Consider the following 13592-nt stretch of genomic DNA (forward strand, 5'->3'; position numbering starts at 1 on the left):
CCATCAGGACAAAGGTTCAGTAAAAACAATGGAGATGGAGTGAAAGGAAAGGGCGTAGAGGAGAGAGGAAATGTCTCATTGTGCTGCTTTGCTTAGTGTAGTTAAGAGTGCCAAAATCAGCCTTTGGTCCTGTAGCTATGCGGAAACACGGCTTGCCTCGCAGCAAGAGGGCTAGCACAGGAAGGAAATGAGGAGAGACAGAAAGAGACTGAGAGAGAAAGAGAAAGAGACAGAGACAGAGACAGACAGAGAGAGAGAGAGAGAGCGAGAGAGAGAGAGAGAGAGAGAGAGAGAGAGAGAGAGAGAGGGAGAAAGGGGGGAAACAGCAGATAAGGGTCACCGGGGTTTTCCACTGTGTAGGATTAGAAAAGACATAAAAAGTAGGTAAGGCAGAGTGAGGAGGGGAAACTTATAGCGTAGTCACAGACAGATCAGACAGCAGAGTGGAGCTAGATGAATGTGAGCAGTGAAGGAGAGAAAAAGATAAGAGCATCAGAAAAAGAGGAAGGGGAAAGACTGTGCACCTTGAGTGATGCTCAGTAGGCTGAGATAAATTAAAGAGCTGTCATTTTAAAGGTCAGACGCAGGTTTAGTGTACAGGAAGACCGTCGCTGTACGCTTGAGCTTAGTTATTTTACACACGGGTGGAGGATTGTAATCGAATGGGTGACAAATGGGTGAGGTGAACTGCACAAATGAGGACAAGTACACCAGTAAAGATGGGAGATGCTGTGATCGCTGCCATGCAGGTCAGTCAACACCATAAAGTTCCTCTTTGGATAACAAACTAATTTATAGGACTGTTCAGCTTTTCGTCTTTACTCACAAAGTGTATTTGAATTACAGCCTGATGTTGGGTTCTTCCATATATCTCTGTTCTTTTCAGGATTGTACAGGAAAGCTGAGTGTGATGGCACGAAGGCGACCGAGTGTGCCGAATGTGGACGCGGATTCTACACGGCCACAAAAAATCACTTGACTAACTGTCACGTCTGCAGGGACTGCAGCTCCAGTAAGTCGCACACAGTGCTGTAGATGCACGAACGCGCACACTGTTCCTGTACTGAGAACACGAGCGGTTCCTTCCTCTTCTCCCCCCGCTGCCTTTTTACAGAGTACAAATATATATATATGTTTTGCAAATTCCCTTTTCTAAAATCTTCCTCTTTTCCATTTTTAACAAATGAATCCCTGCTAACCTGCCAGCAGGGTCAGCAGGGTCAGCTGTGCTGCCAAATGTTGCCTTTAGTTATGAAATATTGTGTATATCAGGCTGTTTTGGGGAAATATGTTATATAATTTTTTTAAGTGACAGGGGAAAAACCAGATCAGACAACAGACTGAAGAGTCGTGACAGCTTGACAGTATTGCACCGATAAATAGAGAAATTGAATTTAGGCCACCTTTGGATGATTTGTATACGTGTATAAATAGGTAATAAATGCTTTATAACACTGTAAGGATTTGCTTATGAGTGTAATCATGCAGCTATGTTATACAGTGTTAATAAGCATTTAAGTACACAACCATAAAAAAAACCTGGAGTCTTGCATGTAATATGGATTTTTGATGAAGAGCTGCAACAAGTCTGATCAGAAAAATATGACGCTGTCAATGTGGAATAAGATGATTTTATCCTCATGCACAAGTTACTGGGTGCCACTTCGTGCATTGCCTTTGCACTGATTGTGGTGCAGAAGTGGCTTAACGGCAGTGGAGACAGCTGTAACACGTTGGTGTCAAATGAAAAAGTGACTTTTCAAACTGAGAATGTGCCTGACAGCCGGCTTTACGTTTTCACAAATAAGATGAATCTGAATTGATTATTCAAGTTTGTTATTCGCATCAGCGGTGCTTAGCATTGCTGCTTCACAGTAAAAAGGTTCTGTGTTCAAACCTGCCAGCTGGTTGGGGCCCTACAATATAACAGTGACAGGGGCGTTCTGCTGAATGACAAGTAGCTTTGCATTTGATACTGTAAGTACATTTTGATATTAACGCACTTATGTACAGTTACTTAAGTAAGTATGAATAAAATTTTGTGGAGTTTGCATGTTCTCCACGTGTCTGTACGGGCTTCCTCCAGGGGCTCCAGCTTCCTCCCATTGTCCAAACATTATGTGTGTCAGCCCTGTGATGAACTTTAACCTAAAAAATATGGGGGAGATCTCTGTAGGAGTAACACACGATGGCTCCCTCTTCCAGCACAGACTATATATGTATATATTTTTTTTTTTTCTTAAGTTTATTTAGAGGACAGCGCACATCAATCATACATTACTGTAAATGTGCCAGTGTTAGCCAAAGGCTAGTTTCCAACTGTAGTCCTCCGGCATGGTGTTAAGAGCCATTGAGGCATACAAGGGTCATAATACATAATAAAAACAAAACAAAACAGAAAACAAGTACATAGGAGAGATAGAATATCAAGGTACTAAGAGAGAGACAATCAATACAAAACTACCGGGACAGATACAGCAGACAGTTATACATAACAAAAACCATTTTGTGCGGTGCCATTAAAAACAAGATGAACTGTCAGGGATGAGTAATTGAGATGAAGGTGCAGCAATGCAAAGACCAGAGCAGGGTTTCTTGTTGGAGTTGTGCTAAGATGGGTATCTCTCTTTGACTCTCTCAGGTAACAACCAGAGGAAAGTAAAGGACTGTACGGCCAAGCAGGACACAGTGTGTGAGTGTGTGACTGGTTTCTACTGCAACAATGATCACTGTGACCACTGCCGGCCAGTGACCCACTGCACTCTGGGCGAGGGGGTCAAGGTTCGAGGTAGGCCTGCTTCGTAAAATGCAAAATAAATGATCGCATGCGCATTAACTTGTCAAAATATGGTACAAACTGTAAAGACTCCACATCTCATTGCTTCTTTGCAGCCACTCACACCAATGACACAATCTGTGCTCCATGTGAGGAAGGGAGCTACAGCAATGTCACAGATTTCCACTCGCCCTGCCGAACACATACCAGGTCAGACCGCATCTCCACTATTACTGTTATTACTATTATTGAACCTGAAGGAGGATGTCGATGTATGTAATGTGATCAAATGTGACTGAATCACTCATTAGTCATCCATTGACATACAGCAGAAATGACTGGTTTTGTTTCGGTTGACATCCTCAGTCGACAAACCCGAAACATCCTACAGCCCACCTACTGTAACTGTATGTCAGCCACACTAAAGGAACGGTGTAACTGTTTCTTGAGCTTGCCAGTAACGTTTTACTGCGACAAATTTGCCAAAACTAGCAAAACACACTCATGTTTTCCCATTATCAGTTTGTAGAAATACTTAACAGCGTGTGGATATTTATCTGTTTGTCTTTATATGTTGTTTTCAGATGCGAGGACATCGGAAGAGTGCTGAAAACTCCAGGAACCCGAACAAGTGACGTCCTCTGTGGTGACTTCAAAACTCGTAGGTCTCCATTTTTACCTGCGGGCTGTTGTTTCAAACGCGCATAATCTCTTTACATCTTAAATTGTTTTGCGTTAAAAGCATGTAACTTGTGCAATGCGGCCAGATGCTCTCAGTGACTCAGTGACTTCCTGCTGACCTTCAGTCAGTCATATGACCAAAAGTTATTAAGAGAGGAAGCAGAAGTAGTACAGATGGGAAGTCATTCCAAAGGAACAGAGTAATGGTGCGAGACAGGACAGGAGATTCTGACAGGACAGGAGATTGGGGTGATGTTTTTCATTGTGGCTGACAGTAAAGGGTCATTCCTTCTTTAGAGAATTAATTCTGAAGCCGTGATAAGAGAACTATCAGCTGAATCCTGAGCTCCCTCTTTGCAGAGCTTTACAGTGGCTTTCAGCTCAGTGTCTCGGGTTTATATATATATATATATATATATATATATATATATATATATATATATATATATATACAAAAAAGCTCTAAGAGCACATGAACATTTAACATGGGCACTGGAGCCAGATACTCAAACAGAGCGCAAAGAGGATGACCTCATGCATGAGGTCATCCTCATGAGGAAGCTGGATTCACAAGAATCCATCTTGCCAGGCTTCATGTTTCGCGCTTGTTTCAGCATCCTGTGAGGAACTTTAGGCAGACTGTTCATCTGAAAGCAAAAAAAAGCAGCTCCTAAAGAGGGTCGCCTAGATGCAGCTATAGCATCAAAGAAGTAGAACGGCACTGGCAGCTTTTCTTGGTGGAAAAGATGTTTGCGTTCTTCTTCCGACTTCCCGGCTTCAGCAACATCATAAGATCCGTTGATCTGATTGGTTGAAGTTAGCCCATCATACCTGCTCTTTTCCAAGCAGTTTCCAAGGATGACATCTCGGGTGGTTCTGTGTAACAAGCCATCTGTAACAAGGACAAACAATAGAAATAGAACACAGCTCCCATAAGAGTTAACATATATCCAAATAAAGCATTCATGATTCACACACAGGAGTAATAATCAGGGCTGCCCAAAGTGGAGTTGCTGGCCCTCCAATTTTGAAAAAATTAGAATAGAAATCACTGTTTATGCTGTTTTATTTTGTGGAGGGTAAAAATGCTCTTTAAATATCCAAAGCTGTTAATAATTTTGCATAATCTGAGCATGGCGTGCACAGCAAAACTTTACACAGGAAGTGAGTTAATTAAGAGCACCAAACACAATACAATAGATGTTTGCGTTTGACCTGTGGCTCACAGTTAAGTTTCAGTTTTGGCCCTGCAATGGAAGAAGTGTGGACACCTTTCCAAATAAATACTAAAACAAAACCCAGCCGACAAAATGAGGCAAGCACAAACAACTAAAGGTCAAAGTACCCACTCGGGTGACCGAAGCTGAGTTTTGTTTTTCAGTCTCCAGAAGTGAAGAGGGGGAGTTTGCTGAGGGTGTTCAGTGTTAATGTCTGTTAATGTCTGCCACATTTTAGACATAAACATGAAGGCTCAGAGAATGACAGGAATGAGATAGTATTAATATACATTTATTAACTGCCTCCACATCAATTATGGATGATTCACAAGGGAGTTATAATTGTTGACAAATATATGAACGAACACTGAAAAATGTATGTAATAAAATGATCCCACCTTGCGACTATGTTGTAGTGTGTTATAAACCGCTTATTAAATGTTTATATACTGCTCAGAAATTTAGATTAGGTGTTACTGCTCTGATACCATTCTGATCATCATCTACCGATTACTGCGTGAAATAGTCATATTAATCATAATAGTGGAAACTGCTGGAAGCTCTTTTATAGTTGCTCTGTTCATTCCCTGCTGATAGTATTTTCAGTGAGGAAACACGCGCAGTATTCAGTCATCACTGGCACTTTATTTACCAGAAGAACAGGCTAATTAAAATGCATTTGGGTGCTTGTAAAACCCCCTCTCTCTCTGTTTATCAGACTGTCACTGGACACTACCTACGGGCTTGTGGTCAGGACTCGTGTTGACCGCACTCGTCCTGTTTGGTCTCTTCTGCTGGAGGGAAAAACGCAAGTCATACAAAGCAGGTGAGTACGTCTTACGTGCGTAGGTGTGTTTCATCATTGTTTTTCACACACTTTTGTCCTCCCGAAGAGGCACTGAAGCAGTGTACAGGCTTGCCTACGTACCGGCAGTCTATGCATCTTGTTATCCACAACTGTGAGACACAGTTTGCTTTGAAGTCAAACAGTTGAAGGTCACTGCTATGTCTTGCAAACACACCCACCCACTGCTTCCTATACAGTGAATTTACTCTACATACCTGATTTTCTAATATTAATTAGAATTAAAGTGTGGTCTGGAGTTCATCTGTGTAAAAGAAGTCTTCTGTCTTCTGTTGTTTTCTGCACAAAAGCAGAATATCTATGATTTAGTATAACCCTGGCAGATTAATTAAGGAGGTGTGTAATGTGATGCTACACAAGCTCGACAAGTATGACAAACTGAATGAGGAAACCACATCCTGTACATATTCACACTGACACAGTTTTTTGGTGTAATGTGACGCACACTTCACAGGCAGCTAACTCATACAGAGAAACAGGACCTGTGTATGCAGCACAGTCTCATAATTGATTGTTTTGGCTGACGTTGTATTTCATTGACATTTACTGTATTTCCAGTGAAGCAATGTGCCAATACTGGAATTTACAGATGAAATACAATGAATGAGAGAAGGTTGGGCCTCAAGAACGAGTGTGTTGTTCTGCTAATCTGACAGTAAGATCTGTGCTTCCAGTCAAAGGTTGCCAGTTTAAAGAACCTGCATCAGTGTTCGAAAAGATTTGTGGTCACGTTTATGTCACGGTTATGTTTCCTGCAATGTTCAGATGTTCACTGCGACAGATAAGACGTCGAGGTCAGTGATTCCCCACAAGAGCATCTGTTCTTATCGCAATGTATCTGTGTTCAAATCTAAAGATTATAGCATGTAGGCTTCTTCAAAGGGTTTTGTTCCTTCTCATAGTAGTATCGTGCCATGTACATCGTTTTGGTTTTGTCTGCTGAGATATCGTTTTTTACTGCCAGCCCAAGACAACAGAGGTGATCAGGTTTTGATTTGACTTTTTTTTTTTTTTTTTTTGCAACTAAGACATTTTATCTTGAGTTTTCTAAAGCTGAGCTAAAGTCCCCCTCAACTCAAAATAGTCTTTTGCTCATAATTTCACTGAGATGTTTGAGCTCCGCTGTGCAGAATGATGCATGTGAAGAGTCTGACGGCAGAAGTCGGCTTTCACATTGAAAGCTTCAAAGTACTCAAAGTTTCCCTGCGCTCACCTTAAATCTGAGTTCAAGACGTGTAGGCATGAGCAGGTTTCTTTCATGACATCACAAATGGTCCCATATGCAATTTACACAGGTGTTATGTGGAAAGTTCCAGTTCACTCAGTCTGAGGATGGGATATTCAGTGGGAGTAGATGAAATCATACAGGGGTGCCCAAACTTTTTCCCTTGGAGGGGCGAAAGTGAAATTCAATGGTACTAAGATCCTAAGTTCTCTTCTCTCTCATATTCACACACACACGCGCACACACACACAGAGTTGTTTTTATACTAAGAAGACTCTGTGTACACCTCTGTATGGTGGGCCGACTTTGGCCCATGGGCCCTGCTTTGGGCAGCTCTACAATAGTAAAATGATGTTGCCAGATTTATCCATTAGGAGCCATTCAATTAGCTGTAGCTTTGTTGTAATGCTTAGGGCATGCCTTAACAAATACGGGGAACTTTGGGGCCCCTGAGGGTCAGTTTCCAGCTTGGCTAGTTGGTCATCCAGCACTGCTCCCTGTCGGCTTTAAAAGTTTATTGATACCACGCCAACAGATTAAGCTGTTGCTGAGAGCAAGAATAGCAACAATAAAAAGGAGATGTAGGAAAAGAACAAATAGACAATAAAAAGGGATACAAAATAAAATCAGTTATTTATAAGTACATTATATACAAAAAGAGGATGGCTCAGTTTCTCAATGGAAAATTTTGAATTCCACAAGGTGATATATGATAATAAAATACAGTGTTTTTGTGCTATTGCATAGTAGAAAACATATAACACAGTAAAAAAAAAAATTAGAAGCACAGTAAAAGAAAAGTAATATTGTACAAGATATTTGCACAGATGTAATGGAAATAATCAAATGTTAAACATAAGAGGGTATCACGTTGTGATGTGAAACAGCATCACCTCAGTGCTATATTAAATGATGCTGCTCTGAAACATTTAGTGTCACACAGAAACCTGTCCGCTTTGTGATACTGACACAAAAAATATATAAAAAGGTGTGTATTTACCCATGTAATGGTAAAATGATGACTGAATGGAAGATACTGAGCATACGCAGAGAATGAATAGCAGAAAATTGTGAATTGCGCTGCAGGGGCGGATTGGCACGTTTGCTTCACCCTAAAATCTTGACACCACTGGAATCTATTGTAATTGCCGTGAGTCAAATCTTACCACAGCGTCTTTCTCTGTGAAAAAGGAAACTACGAACCTTTAAAAACCGCCTTTCAAGTCTCCAGTTAGTGATACTCCAAAAAGATTAAATTTAAGGAGTATCACTCTAATATTGAGTCACGCTGAGCTGTTTGAATTTCACAGATTTGTTAATGAAGACGTATGAAGAACTTTTCCCGGAAACGAAGTTGCTCAGCACGTCACAGATATTTATCAGTAGCATACTTCTGACTCACTTCATCGCTGACTGCGTCATTTTTGAGAGATTACGGTGCCACCTACAGGCCAATCAATACCACTGCACATAATAAGTTACCAAGACCAAGTTCCAAATACTAAAAGTCTCCAGTCTGTGCTGCACTGTACTGATACATCTGGATTAATTCAAACTATTCATCATGATCAGAATCCTTGTCAGAATAATCTTGAATATTCTCTGTTTTTGACCCTCATTGTGATATCCTCTGTGTGTAACAGCCAGCTCCATTGTTCCTGTCACCTTGGTTGAAATGATTCCAGCAGTTCCTGACAGTCCGCTGGACCTTCCCTTACCGTCCATAGAGCGGAACGGCTACTGCCAAGAGAGCTGCACCGTGGACGGCTGCGATTTGACACTTTTTAACCCAGGTGATAAATCCCTGAACAAGATTACAATATTCCATAAAATGATTGTGTGTATATGTGTCGTTCTAGGCATTTTTATGCCTTTATCAAAGGTTTTGATAGTGGAGAGATGGGAGGACAGGAAGGTAGAGAGGTCCCCAGCTGGACTCAAGCCAGGGACATGGTGGATCATGGTGCCTTTGGCCCTAAGCCAGGCGTGCACTCTAAAATGTTCCTAAGTTACACATGAGTGGATGTACAGCATGCACATTCACTCATGTCCTGCTCAGAAAGTGACTTATACTACTTTTTCTCCCAGCTGTTAGAATGTCTGCATGGATTTTTGTATAGAATCAAGGTGAAATATGTACAAATGGGTGAGAAACCAAAGGAAAACCTGAAAAGGAGTGGCGAAACATGAAAAATGCTGATGCTTCCATACAGGGCGGAGGGTTGAAAGACTCTAAGAGCACTGAAGCTGTTCTGGCAGCTTGAGCTAAAACACTTCATGTTGGTTTTCCCTTTAAATTGTCAACCGTTTGTATATTAGAGTGAAAAATGGATCCTTTTCCAGAACTAGATTTTATGAATTTTCCATGCTCCTAAATGCTTTCAGCCCCATTAAGATGACCATAAATCACAAAGTGCGAAGCACATTTGATGTGATATTGCTTTAAAGGATGGTAACACTGAACACTGATTTTATTATCTTCCTCAGATGATAACGTGGTCAGTGGCAGCAAACAAGACAGCATGGTCAGCTGCCTTCCTATAACTCCACTGAAGGCTTCAGTGTCATTCTCTGATTCCAGCCAGAGGAACGGAAGCGCTGGATACTGCACCGCAAACTTCCTCAGGGTCTACTCCGAGCCGCAGGAGGACGAGTGGTGTGGGACATAACTTAGTTAATGCCGGTGTGACAGAATACTGTGACAACAATATTCAACCAAGAACCCAGAGTCTGCCTTCAGACTTTAAACTGGACTTATTTATACAACAGAAAACAGAGTTTGCTGCCCCCTGCAGGACTTTAATGAGATTTTCAGCTCAGGTGATGTGTTGCACTTACAGTGGAGCTCACTGGTGCAGCTCAGCTTGTGTAATTTCCTTTGATGTGAATTAGTCTTAGGGAAGAGCTCCACGAGTGAATGCAGCTCTGTCTGTGGCTTTGAGCTACAGCTCAGCGGAGTCTCTATTTAAGAAACTGTGTTGATATTCTGTATCTTTCTTTCTTTAGACAAATCTCATGAAATGATCAAAACTGACAATGAATGTACCATTGCGTAGTGACAGCCTGATGTGGCGTATTGCTCTTTGGCATGGACCGACATTGTCCAAAAACTAAAACACATGTGTAAGACATATTGTTGCACTGGGTGACATTTTCCATCATTATCATGAACATGGGCACTGTAGTTTATTATGAGTCAATCCCGCATTCTGCTGCTGTAAATATATCATTGATGTACATGAATCCGCAGCAGAAAATAGTCCCTAAGAAATGCCCTGTTTAATCCTGTTGGAGTTACACTGCTCAAAGCTACAGTCCCCAGCTGTTTTAGACAATGACAGCCTTTTTTTTTTTAATGAATCTCCATATTTATGGCCTCCTTTTTAAAATGAGGCACTGAGACCCATTGGCGGTCTTTTCATGGGATTTGTTGATAAGAACAATATAAAATAAGTCTTGGCTTATCCTTTCATCTGTGTCTTTGTAATTATATTTTAAAGGATGTCTAATTTATACTACTGCTGTTCCAGCCCATTTGCATACTGTACATGAATAGTCTGTTTATCTTCTTTTAAAAGTACCGTGTAATATGAACTTTGACCACTGCAGTTAAATATTTATAAGTCTTTGAAATATGCACCAGCAGTACCATACATGCCACCGACATTTACAACTTGAAGAATGATGTATTAAAGATGCAGCAGTGAGGCCTGACAGATGTGTGATTTGTTTATAACATTGTGAAGACAGTGCGATATGAGGAAGCATGTTGGGAATGTTTACACAAGCAACTCTGCTCCGCTGCTCTCTTCTCAGTTAGTACCATCAGACAGAAACAAGACCGTGTACAGATTAGTATTTTCACAGACATTCACGTCAAAATAATGTTGATTATAATAACAAAACAAAAACTAGAGACATTATTCAGATCTTGTACCAAGTCCGGAGCTACATTCTATTATGAAAAAAAAAAAAAATGTGGTTGTTCACTAATAACACACATTTTCAGTGACTTCAATCAGCCTTCTTGAAGACTTGCTTGGCAACCACGTCTTGAACTCTCATCTCCTGCGGAGAGGAAAAAGATCAGTGAGGAGGGGGCAGGGGAGATAGGAGGGGGGGTGTTAATGAATAGTGACAATCAATAAGACAGTTTGGCACATCAAAGGAGGGTTAAAGGAGTGATGCACAGACCTGGGCTTGTATCCAAAACACAGTCTCATTTCCTCCCTCCCTCCCTCCCTCTCCTCATCCCTTGACCTCGTAATCCGTCTCCCACTCCCTCACCATCGACTTATCTCCCCCCTTCCTCCTCCGACTCTCCCTCACTCACTCGTCATTAGCCTCTCGCTGCTCCCCTCTCCTGCTTCGTGTAACCTTTAAAATCCAACATTTTAGAGGCCTGATCCTCGCCGGCATTTCTTTCCCAATTCTCTCCTGAGTTTTTTTCGACACAACAACAACACGTTGCTTTGTCCCGGCTGCAGCGGGGGTATTAGAAATCCTGTGAGAGCTATTTAGTGGAACAATACTGATTGTTTGAAATCTTAATCGGCGCTGACAGATAATCTATAAGCTTGAATTCTTTAAAAAGCAAAATGTGAAGGAGCAATCCTCTCCCTCGGCCCGGCGTTAATGTAGCACTTCAATAAGACGTGCATTCAAGGGTCTTCTGCCCCTTTTGTGTTTGCCTTTCTTTGTGGGGGGGTTTTCCCCCTCGGGCATGCACAAAGCTCCACAAACCTTTTGAAAAGGAACTTATTCCCACAAAGACGGAGCAGCGCCATTGAATAAGGCCACGAGTAACTCCCAAACCCGGTCTTATTTGCATGCTCTCCCTCGTTTAGCATATCAGCTTTGGCATCTTTTCCCCTTTCGCGTTTTCTTGTTCCTTGTTCCGTACCCCCCCCCCCCCCTTCTTTTCACTCCATCCATACATCCTCACCAAGTGCAGCTTGTCGTTCTCCAGCCAGTGTGTCCAGCCTCGGCCTTCTTTCTCGCCTCGCTGTACACACACCAGTTTCTCTCCTTCCCAGCTCACTGTAGTCTGCGTGAGCAAAGAGATGCTGTGTTACCGTGTGCAAAATTAGTATGTAAAGTAGCTCACACGTTCAATCACACGCGGACACGAGTCTTTGTGAGGGCGAAAGGGTGGCCGAGAGTTCAGGGCCTTTCATCTTCCTTCTCTGCTGCTTCCGTTTGCGCTTTTTTCTTTCGTTTTGTGAGATAATGCTGCTAATTCTGATTCATGCGCTAGTTTCCTGACTGGATTTGGAAACTGAAGACTATTGAAATGTGTTTTGTTTTTTTCTTCTTCAATTCATTGCTTTCTCTCTGTCACACGCACACACATCGCAGACTGAGGCTGGGATTTAAGCAGCAGGGGGTGACTGCAACACAACATCACAGCGGTGGGTGGGTCGACTTTCCTCAGACATTCCAGCACACAAAGCAATCTCGTATAACAAGCAATGATACTGTCTATTCACTGTATCAGCAGGCCTGTGCGCATGTCCAGACAAGTCAGCGTGCATATTCAGAAAAACAACAACACACACCTGTAGGGCTGCAACTGATGATTATTTTCACTGTCGATTGATCTTATTTCCTCAATTAATCGATTAGAAAATGGTGAAACATGTCAAGCAGTGTCTCCTTAAGGCAAAGATGATGTCCTCAAATGCCTCCTTTTGTCCTCAGCCAAAGATATTCAGTTTAATATCACAGAGTGCTCTACACACCTGACAGGTACGGCCGTCCACTGGCCCCAGGTCTTCGGTGAACTCTTTTCCGATAGTGAAATCCATGTTGAAGTTCTTGAAGGTGGTGAGGGTGCGGATCTTCATGGCCCCCGTGGACGGGTCGTGGGTGATCTCTTTGGTGGGCTTCAACAGGCACACAATCTTCCTCAGAGCGAAATTAATATCTGAGAGGAGGTAATTCATGAGAAAGTTAATCCAACATGAGCTGTGCTCTTTGTTTTAAAAGGGGCCCGTCACACAGATGGTGAATACACCCTGTGCGCGTGCGTGCGTGCGTGTGTGCGTGTGTGTGTGTGTGTGTGTGTGTGTGTGTGTCCGGGTCATACAGAGGACAAGGTGGTGACTCCATTACTCTAATATGCTCTGCTGCAAATGATCCACATCATGAAATCAGTGACGGAGGCTTACTGAAAAAGATGAGCTCAAAGCGACAGAAGTACGCACGCTTGTTGAAAGTAGAGGACAAAAAACGCCTGAGTGTGCATGTCATGGAGGAGAGGCTTCACTGCGTTTGTTGTGCACTTTTGTAAAAGGCGCACCGATGTGACCGTACAGTCTTACCCAAAGCTGCGAGGTAGCCGTCCATATTTTCCTGCTCCACCATATGATACGTGCCAGTGTAATCAGGTTTCGACATTTTGTTCCTTCCAACACTCCAGACCAGCTGAAATCTCTACTTTCCCTCCTGTTTTTTTTTCTCTGTGAGTCTGGATCCAACAGATGAGCTGCCGCCTGGGTTGAGATCAGTTTCACTGACGCAACGTTGCCTGGGCTGGACGGGAATGCGCGTAAAATGAGGCCGTTGTGCTGCACGGTGCCTGAAGCTCGGCGGCTGCTGCACAGTATGTGATTCCCGTCTGTGGCGGAGACTCGGTGGGTTTCGCAAACCACTTCCAATCAGCTGTGATTCATCCGGAGGTTTTCTGCAAGACCACATGCAGGGGGAGGTTCATGCATCCTCCCCAACGCGCTGCTCAGAGGGATCAGTTGCGGGCAGAGGCGGTGCTTTCGATCCTGAAAACGTGGTGTGGTGGGTGGGTTAACAGTCTCAGTGGAGGAAGTACTC

General features: G+C 42.6%; 2 protein-coding genes across 2 annotated transcripts; one reads left to right on the plus strand and one right to left on the minus strand.

The window, feature by feature from the left end:
* The first annotated feature begins 139 nt into the window (after positions 1–139).
* LOC139334100 (tumor necrosis factor receptor superfamily member 5) lies at positions 140–10477 on the plus strand. Its single transcript, XM_070966852.1, has 8 exons — positions 140–749; positions 887–1012; positions 2642–2788; positions 2893–2986; positions 3361–3437; positions 5393–5500; positions 8408–8557; positions 9252–10477. Exons 1-8 carry the CDS (start codon positions 674–676, stop codon positions 9431–9433), a joined length of 960 nt encoding a protein of 319 aa, XP_070822953.1. The 5' UTR covers positions 140–673; the 3' UTR covers positions 9434–10477.
* A 3-nt stretch (positions 10478–10480) lies between these two features.
* Positions 10481–13558, minus strand: rbp5 (retinol binding protein 1a, cellular). Its single transcript, XM_070966853.1, has 4 exons — positions 13088–13558; positions 12506–12690; positions 11710–11811; positions 10481–10832 (listed from the first exon to the last, which is right to left on the minus strand). The coding sequence occupies exons 1-4, from the start codon at positions 13161–13163 to the stop codon at positions 10779–10781; spliced, it is 417 nt and encodes a 138-aa protein (XP_070822954.1). The 5' UTR covers positions 13164–13558; the 3' UTR covers positions 10481–10778.
* Positions 13559–13592: the final 34 nt, after the last annotated feature.

The sequence above is a fragment of the Chaetodon trifascialis genome, chromosome 7 (genome assembly GCF_039877785.1).
Source record: "Chaetodon trifascialis isolate fChaTrf1 chromosome 7, fChaTrf1.hap1, whole genome shotgun sequence".
In the NCBI taxonomy this organism is placed as follows: domain Eukaryota; kingdom Metazoa; phylum Chordata; class Actinopteri; order Chaetodontiformes; family Chaetodontidae; genus Chaetodon; species Chaetodon trifascialis.